Source organism: Macrobrachium nipponense, chromosome 11, assembly GCF_015104395.2.
Source record: "Macrobrachium nipponense isolate FS-2020 chromosome 11, ASM1510439v2, whole genome shotgun sequence".
NCBI classification, from domain to species: Eukaryota; Metazoa; Arthropoda; class Malacostraca; order Decapoda; family Palaemonidae; genus Macrobrachium; species Macrobrachium nipponense.
Window position 1 is genome coordinate 39,796,659 of NC_061087.1, and position 12,987 is coordinate 39,809,645.

The following is a 12,987-nucleotide window of genomic DNA, read 5'->3' on the forward strand; positions in this document are numbered from 1 at the left end:
CCATGATTGGATGGAAAAGAGGAAAGCTTCAGGCAAGACTTCTTTCGCTTACCACCTTCAAGACTCGGTGGCAAAAGCTGGTATGTGGTATGAGACGGGAGAAAACGTCGGAGTTAAGCTTCCAGCCTCAGCTCAAGGAGACTTTGGTAGCATTGTAGACGCCACCAGAAGATCTTTTTTTGTCTTCCTCGAAGGTCTCGTGGACACATAGCGAGTTAGACTTTCACCTTAAAGGCCTCTTCAGGACACTAGAGGTCTTTAATTTTCTTGACTGGTGCCTGGGTGGGGGGAGTATTGGATGCCAGGTCAGGAGTTCTGATTCCATCAGTCTGGGGGAGCTGGTCCAGTGTATGTCTTGCATGGACAAGGCCGTCAGGGATGGTTCTGAGGAATTGGCTGCTCATTTTCAGCACGGGACTGCTTAAGAAAAAGAGCACTTTTTTTTGCAATTTTACTGCAAAGTCGGTCTCACCAGCATAAAAAAAAAAAGACCAAAAAAGCGGATCTTCTTTTCGCTCCTTTCTCAGAACATCTCCTTCCCCCCAAGTCTATTGGTAAAGGAACATAGCTGCCAGTCTCCAGGAGAAAGCAACTCAAGACCTCTGGCACGTCTTCTAGGAAGCTACTACTTCTTCGTCTTCTGGGTCCTCTGCTTTGAAGAAGTCGAAGCCCTTTGATCCGCTTCTTCCTCGAAGCCAGCCCCTCGAGGAAGAGGCTCTTTCAGAGGCAAGACTCCCGCTCCTTCCAAGAGCAAGAAGTGAGAGGGAAGTCCTTCAGACACCGGTAGGAGCCAGGCTTCTACATTTCGCGAAAGCTTGGGAAGAGAGAGGTGCCGACGCTTGGTCTCTGGACATCGTCAAGAAGGGGTACAGAATTCCTTTCCTGATGTTACCCCCAGCTGTCTTCGACACCAAAGGATTTGTCTCCGTCGTATCAGGGAGAAAAGCGAATTAGAAAAGTGCTTCACGCTCTAACTAGATCAAATGATCGAGAAGCAGGCAGTGGAACAGGTCTTCGACCGGAGTTCTCCGGGGTTTTTTTTACAACCAGTCTGTTCCTAGTGCCGAAGCAGTCAGGGGGGTGGCGCCCCGTTCTGGATGTCAGCAGTCTAAATCGCTTGTTTACCAAGCAGAAGTTCAAGATGGAGACACCTCAATCCGTGCTTGCAGCTTTAAGACCGGGGGAGGATTGGATGGTCTCGTTAGACCTTCAGGACGCATACTTTCACGTCCCCATCCATACCCGATCAAGGAAATACCTGCGGTTTTGTCCTGAAAGGGAAAGATTTTCCAATTCAGGGCACTCTGCTTCGGTCTCAGCACGGCGCGATGGTGTTCACCGTTCTTATGAAGAACGTTGCGAGGTGGCTCCATCTTGCGGAAATAAGGAATCTCTCTCTACTAGACGACTGGCTTTATTCGAGCCTCATCGCAAGACGGGTGTCGAAGGACCTTCACACGACTCTGTCGTTAGCGAAGTCCTGGGACTTCTGGTGAATCTCGAGAAGTCGCATCTGACTCCTTCTCAATCCTTAGTCTATCTGGGGATTCAGATGGACTCAGTGGCTTTTCGGGCTTTTCCGTCCCAGGGGCGACAACTTCAATGCCTGGACAAAGTGTCGGCCTTTCTAGGGAAGGAAAACATGCTCGGGAGGGAATGGATGAGTCTGGGGCTGGGGGGGGGGGGGGGGGGACCATTTCCACTGGAGAAGTTTGTTTCTCTGGGAAGGTTGCATCTCCGACCACTTCAGTTCTTCCTCTCAGCAATTGGTCACGCAAACAGGATCTAGGAAGAGGTCTTGTTTTTGACGGAAGAAGTGAAAAAGCACCTCAAATGGTGGTTGGATCCAAAGAAGCTTGCGGAAGGACTTTTCGCTCAAGCTTCGGAACCCCGACCTAGTGTTGTTCTCCGACGGGCGTCCCCTCACGGGTTTGGGGTTGGGGTAGCAACACTGGGAGGGAGAGAAGTGTCAGGCACCTGGAGAGGGGAACAGGTGTCCTGGCACATCAATCTAAAAAGAAAGAACTCTCAGCGGTTTACCTTGCTCTAAGGTTCTTCGAGGAGGAAGTCTCCAGCAAAGTGGTTCAGATAAACTCGGACAACACCACAGCCTTGGCATACCTCAGGAAACAGGGGGGAACTCACTCTCATTCTCTGTTCGTCATCGCGAGGAATATCCTGATTTTGGGTGAAGTCGCAAAACGTCACGATTCTGACAAGGTTTGTGTCAGGCGTGGAAAAAACGTGCGAGCGGACCTTCTCAGTCCGGCAAGGACAGCTTCTGCCGACGGAATGGACCCCCCCCTTTCATCAGGAAGTATGCCAGCCTCTTATGGAAGCTGTGGTGACGTCCTCATGTGGACGTTTTTTCGCAACTTCCCGAAACGAGAGACTTCCGCTGTATTGCTCCCCAGTTCTGGACCCGGGAGCAGTGGCAGTAGACGCCCTACTGTGAATTGGTCGGGACTAGACATTTACGCTTTTCCCCCATTCAAAATCCTCGGGGAAGTAATGAGGAAGTTCGCTGCATCAGAAGGAGCGAGAATGACCCTCATCGCCCCCTTCTGGCCAGCGGCCCGAACTGGTTCACGGAGGTGATGTCCTTCCTAGTAGACTTTTCCGAGGACTCTGCCCCTAAGGAAGATCTACTCAGACAGCCCCACTTCGAGAGGTAGGTACCACCAAAAACCAAATCCCCGCTCTGAGTCTGACTGCGTTCAGACTATCAAGAAGGTTGGCCAGAGGCGAGGGGTTTTTCAAGACCTGTGGCAACGGCGATTGCCACCGCAAGGAGGCCCTCCTCAATCGCAGTTTACCAATCAAAGTGGGCTGTCTTTAGAAGTTGGTGCAGAAGGAAGGGCATTTCCTCCACCTCAACCTCTTGTGAGCAGATAGCAGATTTCCTTCTTCACCTTAGGAAGAAGCGAAACTAGCCGTTCCCACGATTAAAGGCTACAGAAGCGTGCTTTCTGTGGTCTTCAGACATAGAGGCTCGACTTAGCGAATAATAGAGACATTCATGATCTCATTAGATCATTTGAGACTGTGAAAGTTCTCCAACCTAAAGTACCATCGTGGACTTAGACGTGGTACTGAAGTTTCTCATGTCGAGTCAATTTGAACCGCTCCATTTAGCCTCGCTTATGAATCTTACTAAGAAGACCATTTTCCTAACCGCTCTGGCGACGGCGAAGAGTAGCGAAATTCAAGTCATAAGCAAGCATATTGGGTTCAAGGATCATAGTGCAGTTTGTTCCTTAAGTCCTACGTTCTTAGAAACAAAGAACGAGAACCCTTCCAACCCACCCCTTGGCCGAGGACGTTCGAGATCAAGGGGTTGTCGGAGCTAGTGGGACTGAAGCTGAGAGAGTCCTGTGTCCTGTCAGGGCTCTCAAGTTTTATTTGCAGAGAACCAGAGCATGCAGAGGTTCTTCGGAGAACTTGTGGTGCTCTGTGAAAAAACCAGATCTTCCGATGTCGAAGAATGCACTGGCGTTCTTCTTAAGAAGTACGGTTAAGGAAAGAACCCATGAAAAGTGTAGTGAAAGTGACATGGAGCTTCTGAAAGTGAAAGCCCACGAGTTGAGGGCTCATTGCTACTTCGGTGGCTTTTCACAAAAATATGGCAATCAAAGATATTTTGGGCGCCACTTATTGGCGAAGCAATTCGGTGTTCGCTTCACACTACCTGCGGAGGAGGTGAAAGCAACATACGAAAATTGTTACTCGCTTCGGGTACCATACGTCGCTGCAGACACTGTTTTGGGGGGCGGGCTAGGAGGTAGCGCTCATCCTATCCTTTAATGGTTTAGGGGAGTTTTTAACTTGTTGTTGTTGGTTGTGGGGTTTTGACCGCCTGCGGCGGATCTCCCTTCCATTAGCTTAGTCTATGTGGGATTACTTTTGTAGGCTACGCCAGGTGGTTTGGTTTTTACTTCGTTGCCTCATTTGTATGGTTCAATGGTCTAGTCACGTCGTGGTCTCGCCCCTGTTGACAGATCATCTGGATGTGCCCACCAGCTATATAGGTCTTCTACCTCGCTGGCAAACTCTAGTAGCACCAAGCAGACTTTACGCGGCAGTAACCACGAAGTCAGCTATGCTAACAGGTAAGGAATCAAGATATCAATTATCTGCATATATATGTTTCCTAAAATCTTCTATTCTGTCTACTCCCACCACCAAAGGTGGGATTCAGCTATATATATCTGACAGGTAAGTTTCATGAACAAAATGATATTGTAATGATACAATTAAGTTTGTTCATACTTACCTGGCAGATATATATAATCAAGTACCCACCCACCTCCCCTCAGGAGACAGTGGAAATAAAAAATTATGAATAGAAAATGGGAATGATTCCTGATACCCGCCTCCCAGCGGCGGGAATGGGTACTAACCACCTGACTCCCAACTGCGTGTGTGCGGTAAGTGTTTAAATTTCTGTCGGATTAAAAAAAAGGAAAAATCACAGCTTATATATATATTCTGCCAGGTAAGTATGAACAAACTTAATTGTATCATTACAATATCATTTATTACCTCATTTGCATTTAAATAAGCTAATTCGCATAATTCTGATATTGGATTTTGTTCCTTTTCTTTTTCACATGGGATAAGATAGACTTTTGTTTGGTTTCCGACTTGGACTATTTAACTTGTTTTCTGAATTTTCAAGATGGCTGACTGTTGTTAGAATGTGTGTGAAGGGGTGCAAGACCCGGCTCCCAAAAGCTGCTCTTGATCCCCACACAGTATGTAAGAATTGCAGAGGACATGTGTGTACATTTGATAGCAGATGTAATGAGTGTGAGAGGTTGTCGGAGAGAGAGTGGAGAGAATATGATTGTTATGTGAGGAGATTGGAGGACATAATTAGGAGAGCTAGATCTTCGAGTGTTCTGTCAACTAGATCTTCTGATAGTCAAGTCCTTTCTAACTTGTCTAACACTAATATTTCTGATCCTAGCCCTAAGGTAGTAGTACCAGATCCACCTTTGGAGTCGGAGGTAAGTGAGCCTACTATGAAAGATATCATGGCTGCTATTTCTGCCTTGGGTGTGAAAGTGCAATCCCTTACTTCAGATAAGGAAGTGGTGTGGGGGGCAGTGCGTGGTTTGCAGCGCAAGTTTGGGGACAGTGCTAGTGCATTGGAGGGTGCGTCCGTTCGTGTCTGTCATGCTCCTAGCCCTAGACCTCTTCCATGCTCCCCAACCCCTGGGAGAAGGAACATCGACAGGCTAAGGGAGGTGAGAGATGTTGAACAGCGAGCGGATGTCCCCTCGAGCGATCCTGTTGACACATCCCAGGACGCTCCCCCTCGCCGCAGGAAAGGCGAGATGAGGAAGTGTTCGTCATCCTCGGACGACGTAAGACCCAGATGTGGTTGGCGACAACCTCAAGAATCTAGACCTCTCAAGAGACGCATGTCCCCCTTTATGTTCCAGCAACCCTCTTGTAGCAATTGGAGCTCTCTAGAGAGATTCCTGTCGGAAGAGGACAATGCGTCCGCGCCTAAACAGAGGTGTAGGATGCATAGCTCTTCGGAGGAAGATGTGCACATTACGTCAGTTCACGCTTCTCCCCCTCCCCCAGATTGGGAGCTGTCGCAAGGGGCGTCACCACCTCTGCGCCAGAAGACCCCAGCTAGAGTCTCTGAAGCTGTAGACATACATGCAGTGCCATCTCCAGTTGTTCCCCAGCAGCAAGAGGCATCGCAAGCAGCGTGCTTGTCAGAGCTTCAGCAGTCCATTACGTCTGTTTGACGTTTACAAATCGCAAGGACTAAGAGAGGAAGCACGCAAGAAGGAACCTAAGGACGTCAACAGACCCAGGAATAGGATAAGACCGGAGTTAGGACAGAGAGACGCTAACAGCCAGCAAGACGCGGACTCGCTGCAGTTGCAGCGCTCATAGACGCTCCCTCGCAGCAAGCTGGACGCGTGACGGTAGGTGACAAGGATCGTGACGCTCCCTCGCAGCATGCTGGACACATGCATGACGCACGCAAGCAGGATTCCCCCACTCGTTCGACATCGGAAATCGCCAATCCTTTGGAAGAGATCTCAGAGGAGACGCAAGAAACTCTTCATGCGGCGGATCTGAAAAGATTACTTGCGGTATTGGCGGACTTATATCCGAATGATTTTCAGCAGGCTGTACCTCGGAGCCTGCCCTCGCAGTTTATGAAGGGTAGACCCCCAGAAGTCTTCCTCCTTCAAGAATGAGGTCTCTTCTGCCTTAGCCCAAAAGGCCACGCAGGACTTTATATCGAAATCCCCGATAATTGTTTTTACGATAATCGGGAACCTCGCCAAATGCTCGAATTCCTGGAATTTCTAGCGTTTGTAAGAAGAACTGCTACTGAAGTAAGGATATCTCTCAGTAGACGACCAACCCTGGAATACAGAAGAATGAACGCGAACATCCAGTTTGGCTTGAACTTTCGTCTTCGGGTTTTCTGTTTTCACTATTGAAGCTTTCCTTAGGGGAAGACTTCTCCTGCACTCTCTTGACTAGAGAAGGAAGGGTGTAGATTTCCAATCCTTATTCTCATTCCTCTAGGGAAAAGAATTTAGGAAGGAAGTCGTTGTAAAGAAACCTACAAATACACGACGTATATTACCCTCGAGACATGATTCTGTTAAGTAGTTGAATTGTCCGGGGGGTTAGTCGCATACTGTAGTTAATTCTACAGTTTGTGACCGAGACGGCTAGTATCCTAATATAACTGCAACTCGGACTGTCTGCATCTTCCCAGGAGTAACCAGTTTCGATTTTTAAGATACCTATGGTATGGTCACGACAACAACAACCTCAGTTTTTTGTATTTACCGAAATCCGTTTTCGTTTAATATAATTGCTCGAGCATAATACAGTGGGGCCTCGCTTAGTCACGGATCAGCAATCACGGATTCAGTTAATCACGGGTTTTTCCTCAGACCACTTCTCAATCTAGGCTATATCACAGCATCGAGGGCTTGTCCGTTGTAGGCTAAGCCTCGTCCGGTTCCGATAATCGGCAAATGCATGAACAGATTCACATTATGATATTAACTGACAATAAAGGTAATAAAACCATTCTCACCTTATATATTATTGGCATATCTTCATAATATTGTAGCCTATTCATGAAATAATTCCACATCATTGACATCAACCTGTAGTTGAGCGGCCAGCAGAAATGTAAACATTGAGTTACACTTAACAGCACCTTTGCCATTCTTAACCTTTTAGAAATGTTAATAGTAATAGTGTAATTACAGTAGTAATAACATTTAGAAAACCAAAACATTACTTTTCAATTCGAACTTCATTATTGTTTTGGTATAACTAATCAACTTCTCTGAACACTGCAGTCATACAAACGATAATTGTCATAGATTATCGTATTGTTGTTTGCGATCGGCGACGAAGCGTAAATGTAATAAAACCATTTTTACTTTATATATTATTGTCATATATTCATAATAAAACGCATATCTTATTATAAAAAGCCTCTTCAAGGAATAATTCCTTGGGGAATGCATTTTTCAAAAGACAAAAATACACTTTACATGTTTACAGCATGCAATGATTACTTTATTTTGATGTGATTACATTAATTTTACAGTATGGTACTCTAAGCAGTACAGTAACTATTTTTTTCATAAATGTATATGCATTCACGAAAAAAATACGTATGACAACCGTGACGTCACCAAACCTAGTCTCGTTGGTACATACTATTTTTACACAATGTGAGTGGACACTGTTCTACAAACTACCGATGTATTTTTACGTAAGTATCCTCTAAATTCTGTCATAAATCACTTTACTTACTTTTTTTGTGGAGCCCAAATACTATGTATATCCCCGGGAAATTAACGAAATCTCGAATTTTATCACAGACCAAGATTCACTAATTACTATGTTTTCTTCTTCTTTTCATGACTAAATGGATTTTTAGGATACACTCATTTAAAAATTTTCAAATACTATGAATGTAGATAGCAAAATCTCTCTCTCTCTCTCTCTCTCTCTCTCTCTCTCTCTCTCATCACTTATTACTGATCTATTATTCTGTGATTTACGAAACTGCTTCAATACAACTTTTATAGTTGACTCAATGAATTTCACATTATAACAGTATACAAAAGAATATCTTATCACTATCCATGTTTCATTTCTTATCACCATAAAAATATTTAAAATACAAATTTCATTTTGTTATTCTCCAGCTAAGCTAGTAACAGTATTCTCGTCCCAAGCTGCTCTCTCAAGCTACTCAACAGTTACTCTCATCCCAAGCGCTGCTCTCTCGTCTCTCTCTCTCTCTCTCTCGTCTCTCTCCTCTCTCTCTCTCAATTCTCTCTCTCGCTCTCTCTTCTCTCTCTGGCGCTCTCTCTCTATCTCTCTCTCTGTCTCTCAAATGATGAATTACTGAAATTAACTGTATCATAATATCATAAACTATTATGTACAAAGTTAAAAATAATAATAATTTTCCATAATAAATTAGTTTCCTTTTAGCAACTAAATTGTTTTCCAAAATAATTCCTTCGGTAATAAACGTGCATCAGCTGATTCTAAACGTAAACAAAAGACAAAAATAGATTTTTATTGCTGTATTTTGCTGTTTATACATTAATATTATAGTTGGGTGCTGTAATCATTACAGTAAATTGTTTTTTTTTATCATAAATATGTTCATTCACGAAATAGATATACTATGTACTTTTAGTTTGGTGCAGAGCCAAATCATGAAAATAGAAAGGAATTGTTAGGTAATTATACTTTTGTTTGCTGATCTGATGAAGGGGAAATTGAAGATGGGAAAGAATAACTTTGAACTGTCTTGAATTTAGTTTAAGGTGATAGTTGAAGACATATTTGGTGCTTGAACTAAAGTAGGCAGTTATAAACATTGAAATAGTGGTCTTGGGTGGGTTAATTATTAAAGTAGGCAGTTTAAAGTAATTTTAAGGGGGGGGTACCAGGATAACACGGGTATTTACTTATCACGGGGGGTTCTGGGCCCTATCCCCCGTGATTAACGAGGCCTACTGTAGATCCCTTTTTTAAACAGCTCGATTATTCTAGCCGAACGCATTCCTTCGAGGAATGGATTACCTGGCAACTCAGGATATCGAGTGAGCAAAAACCACTGAGTAGGGACTGCTGAAGACATCCCAGTACCAGCTGGCTCTCCGAGATACACGGTCGGTTTATGTCTCTCTCCCCTACAATGATTGACTAACGAACCTTTTCTCTGTCCAACAATATCGGACTTAGGTCTCTGATTAACGGGGATTCTCACATACATGAATGACATCTTCTGCATCCCCTTGAATATTGCGAGAATTTTCAACAGAGATATATATTCTGGACTCTTTCATCTTTATGTTTACCGCACGGTAACAGAAGTCTTTACTAGTCTCCCGCTGCATCGCATTGCGATAATGCGGAGTGTTTTCTTCAGACATCTGAGTTTGTCTTCAAAATATCTCGTATTCGGAGGGGTGCAATTGTTCATTGTTCACTCCGAATTGACAGATATATACGGAAGACATCGCCTGCTCCCCGACCTGCCAGCTCTACTTCCAAATGATCAGCCCATGATAAGTACTTCCCTGTGTTTTTCATTACTGGAAACCGCCCCGCTTTCATTACAACTACAACCCCTCACCTTACAGCAATGAAATGGCTGTTAGCGTTTTCAGTCCTTTATAAGTACAGGTTCAGAACCTTGAGAATCCTTCTCTTGATTCGGCTGTGAAGACGTAGATTGCATTCACTTTCCACCTTCGTCTTCAATGGAACTTAATGTTGTTTTCGTTTTAGCTGAGATTCATCTACTATGAGAATGTCTTGCCATCAAGGACCTCGGTCTCTAGAGGGCAATTGACTTTCGCCTATTGGGCACATGCCTTAAGAGAATCATCGCCTCGTTAAGAGATTCACCACCTTGCCGTCCAGCATCAGTGACAAACAAATAGACAATTTGTATGGTCTCTCGGCATAACCCTTTAAAAGGCAAAGATCACGTGACTTGCTCGGATGCTTGGACAACTTGCCTCATGAACGAACGCAGTCAGTAGGCAGCTGTCAGAGCGCCCGATTCAGTTACGGTTTACGCTGTGGACTTAGTAGGTTGTTCCAGAACAATCAGTTGAGTTGGTGGGACGACACCAACACCACAGCGTTGGCCTACATCAGGAAACAGAGAGGCACTCGTTCGGATTCCCTTTACGAGGCAGCAAAAGATCTCCTGCTGTGGGCAAAAGCGAACAATATAACTCAGATAACCCGCTACATAGAGGGAGAGAACAATATCAGAGCGGATCTTCTCAGCAGAGTAAGACAGGTTCTCACGACAGAATGGACCCTACATCACGAGGTGTGCAGCAGGCTTTGGAACCTGTGGGGAGAACCGTCAATAGACCTCTTTGCGACGCAGAGAACAAAGAGGTTACGTGTTTACTGCTCTCCAGTCCCAGACCAGGAAGCAGTGGCAGTGGACGCCTTCCTCATGGATTGGGAAGGACTAGACACGTATGCCTTCCCCCCCATTCAAGATCCTAGACTGAGTCATGAAGAAGTTCAGGGAGTCGAATAACGCCCGCATGACCCTGATAGCTCTGTTTTGGCCCATGAGACCCTGGATTACAGAAGTGATGGAGTGGCTAGTAGACACCCCCAGATCGTTACCTTGTCGGAACGATCTACTCAGACAGCCACATATAGAGAGTTACCATCAAAAAGGCTGCCTGTATTTTAATGTAAAAATACAGTAATTAGTGAATACACTGTGTTGCTCTACAAAAAAGCAAATTAGTGATAATTTTAGAGATACATTCTCTCTCTCTCTCTCTCTCTCTCTCTCTCTCTCTCTCTCTCTCTCCTCTCTCTCTCTCTCTCAGATACATATTTTAATGCAAAAAGCATAATTAATGAATCTCTCTCTCTCTCTCTCTCTCTCTATCTCTCTCTCTCTCTCTCTCTCTCTCTCTCTCTCTCTCTCTCTACTCCTCTCTCTCTCTCTTCAGTATACAATACTTTAATTTTGTAAAAATCGTAAAAAATGTAAGTAATTAATGAATCTCTCTCTCTCTCTCTCTCTCTCTCTCTCTCTCTCTCTCTCTCTCTCTCTCTCTCTCTCTCTCTCTCTCTCTCTCTCTCTCAGTATACATATATTTTAATGTAAAAATGCAGTAATTAATGAATACACTGTGTTGCTCTACAAAAATGCAAATTAGTGATAATTTTAGAGATACAGCCCAAAGAAAAATGTGCAAATGAGTGAAATTTCCTCCATGGACAAGCTAATTTTGTTTTTAGGAGTAATTTTTAGACTACATGACAATCTCTCAGTTCTAGAAACCACTTTCCTCTTCCTATCCCTTTCTAATTGTCTAGGTGAAATTTAAGAACTTTTCACTTTTTCTCATACCAATAAAGATTTTCAGCACAAGTTTTCCCCCTACTACACTCCTGTTCCCTACGCTGCAAACTGTATCTGGATCATTGCAAGATTTAAATCAGTCTGGTCTTACAACCTTCATTCCACTGAGGTGTGAGAGATGTGTGTTTCTGATGATAGAAGTTCACTCTTGACGTGGTTCGGAAATCATGTAAAGCCAATGGTCCCATTGCTAAATAACCAATGGTTCCATGCAACGTAAAAACACCATACAAACTTAAAACAAAAAACTTGAAGGGCACTCAAAATTAAGCAAAAATACTTCACGGAATCTTGTTATACAACCAAAAACCAATGAACATAAGCTGCTGTCAATTTTTAATGTTTACTCAAGAGCTGGAAGAAACAGAATGAGGTTTTCTGCTAAGTCGTTTCCAGTATTCCTGTTAGTGGGCGGGAATTGTCACCTACACTAAACTATTGAAGCGCTATTGCAAATTTTTAAATAATGGCTGCTGCGTGAGTAATTACTTGGGAAGTATATGTGAAACTTAATTTTATTATGAAAATGTCATTTTTTTGTGATCAATTTTTTTTATGGTACAATAGGTGACTACATATTAGTTAATGTATTTTATCATCAGGAATAATACAGTAAGTGATGATATATTTCTTGAAATTTTTAAATTGGTAGATTAGTGAGGAAGGCAAGTTACTGAATAACTGGGTAACCTCGGAAAGAGATAGTACTTGGTTAGTGTTTGGTATTCTACACTGTTCTTACAATAAAACTAGGACAGTAAGAATATCCATAAGATATGTATATGTTAATCCACAGTCAGATGCATTTAAGCAGTTGATCAGTTTTTTTTGTGTGTATTCAGCAGATGAAATGGTAATTTTATATCGGTACACGTAAAAATAAATCATCTTGGTGCCTGTTAATGTAAGTTATTGCCTTTTCTTTCCAGTCCAGGTTGCTAAAGCTTGTGCATTACATGGGTGGCAGCATCAAGAATGAAATTCGAGAAAGTGTAACCCATCTCTTAGCATATGCTTCAATGGGGGAAAAATATCAGTATGCCATAACCTTCAACATTCCTGTCATGGGGGAGGAATGGGTTAAGGCAGCCTGGGCTCATCGGGATGAAGTTGGTGCTCGAGGTGACACAGAGGCCATGGTGAGTTGTGTATCTATGTAATAGCTCAGAATGTTGTGTAGAAAGCATTGCTTCAAGTAGTGTTCAATTTCCTGTATTCATTTTGCTCTTGTCAACAAATTTGTCAGTAATTTACAAATAGCACAAGACCCTAATGAAACACATTTATTGGCGATTTTACTTTGTTAATGAGATCTCTATTAAAAGTTTATGCTTAAAACTATTTACCACTATTAGTTTAGTTTTCATGTTAATGATGTACAGCAGTATTTTTGCTATTGTAAAATAAAAAAAATTGTAAATCAAATGTTAATTGTCAAATTTAAGTACTCTGTGAACTCTAAAAGAATGATTTAACTTGTTAACTTTAGTGCAAAATAATTTTTGCTCACCACATAACAAATAGCCAAGGTTTCAGGAGGTTTT

General features: G+C 43.2%; 1 protein-coding gene across 1 annotated transcript in view; it reads left to right on the forward strand.

Annotated features, from left to right (window-relative positions):
* Positions 1 to 12,987, forward strand: part of LOC135205457 (protein ECT2-like) — a gene marked incomplete in the record, with an annotated part of 325,317 nt that overhangs the window by 129,712 nt on the left and 182,618 nt on the right. The window contains 1 exon segment of the mRNA XM_064236064.1: positions 12,373 to 12,582. Coding sequence (XP_064092134.1) covers positions 12,373 to 12,582 — 210 coding nt within the window.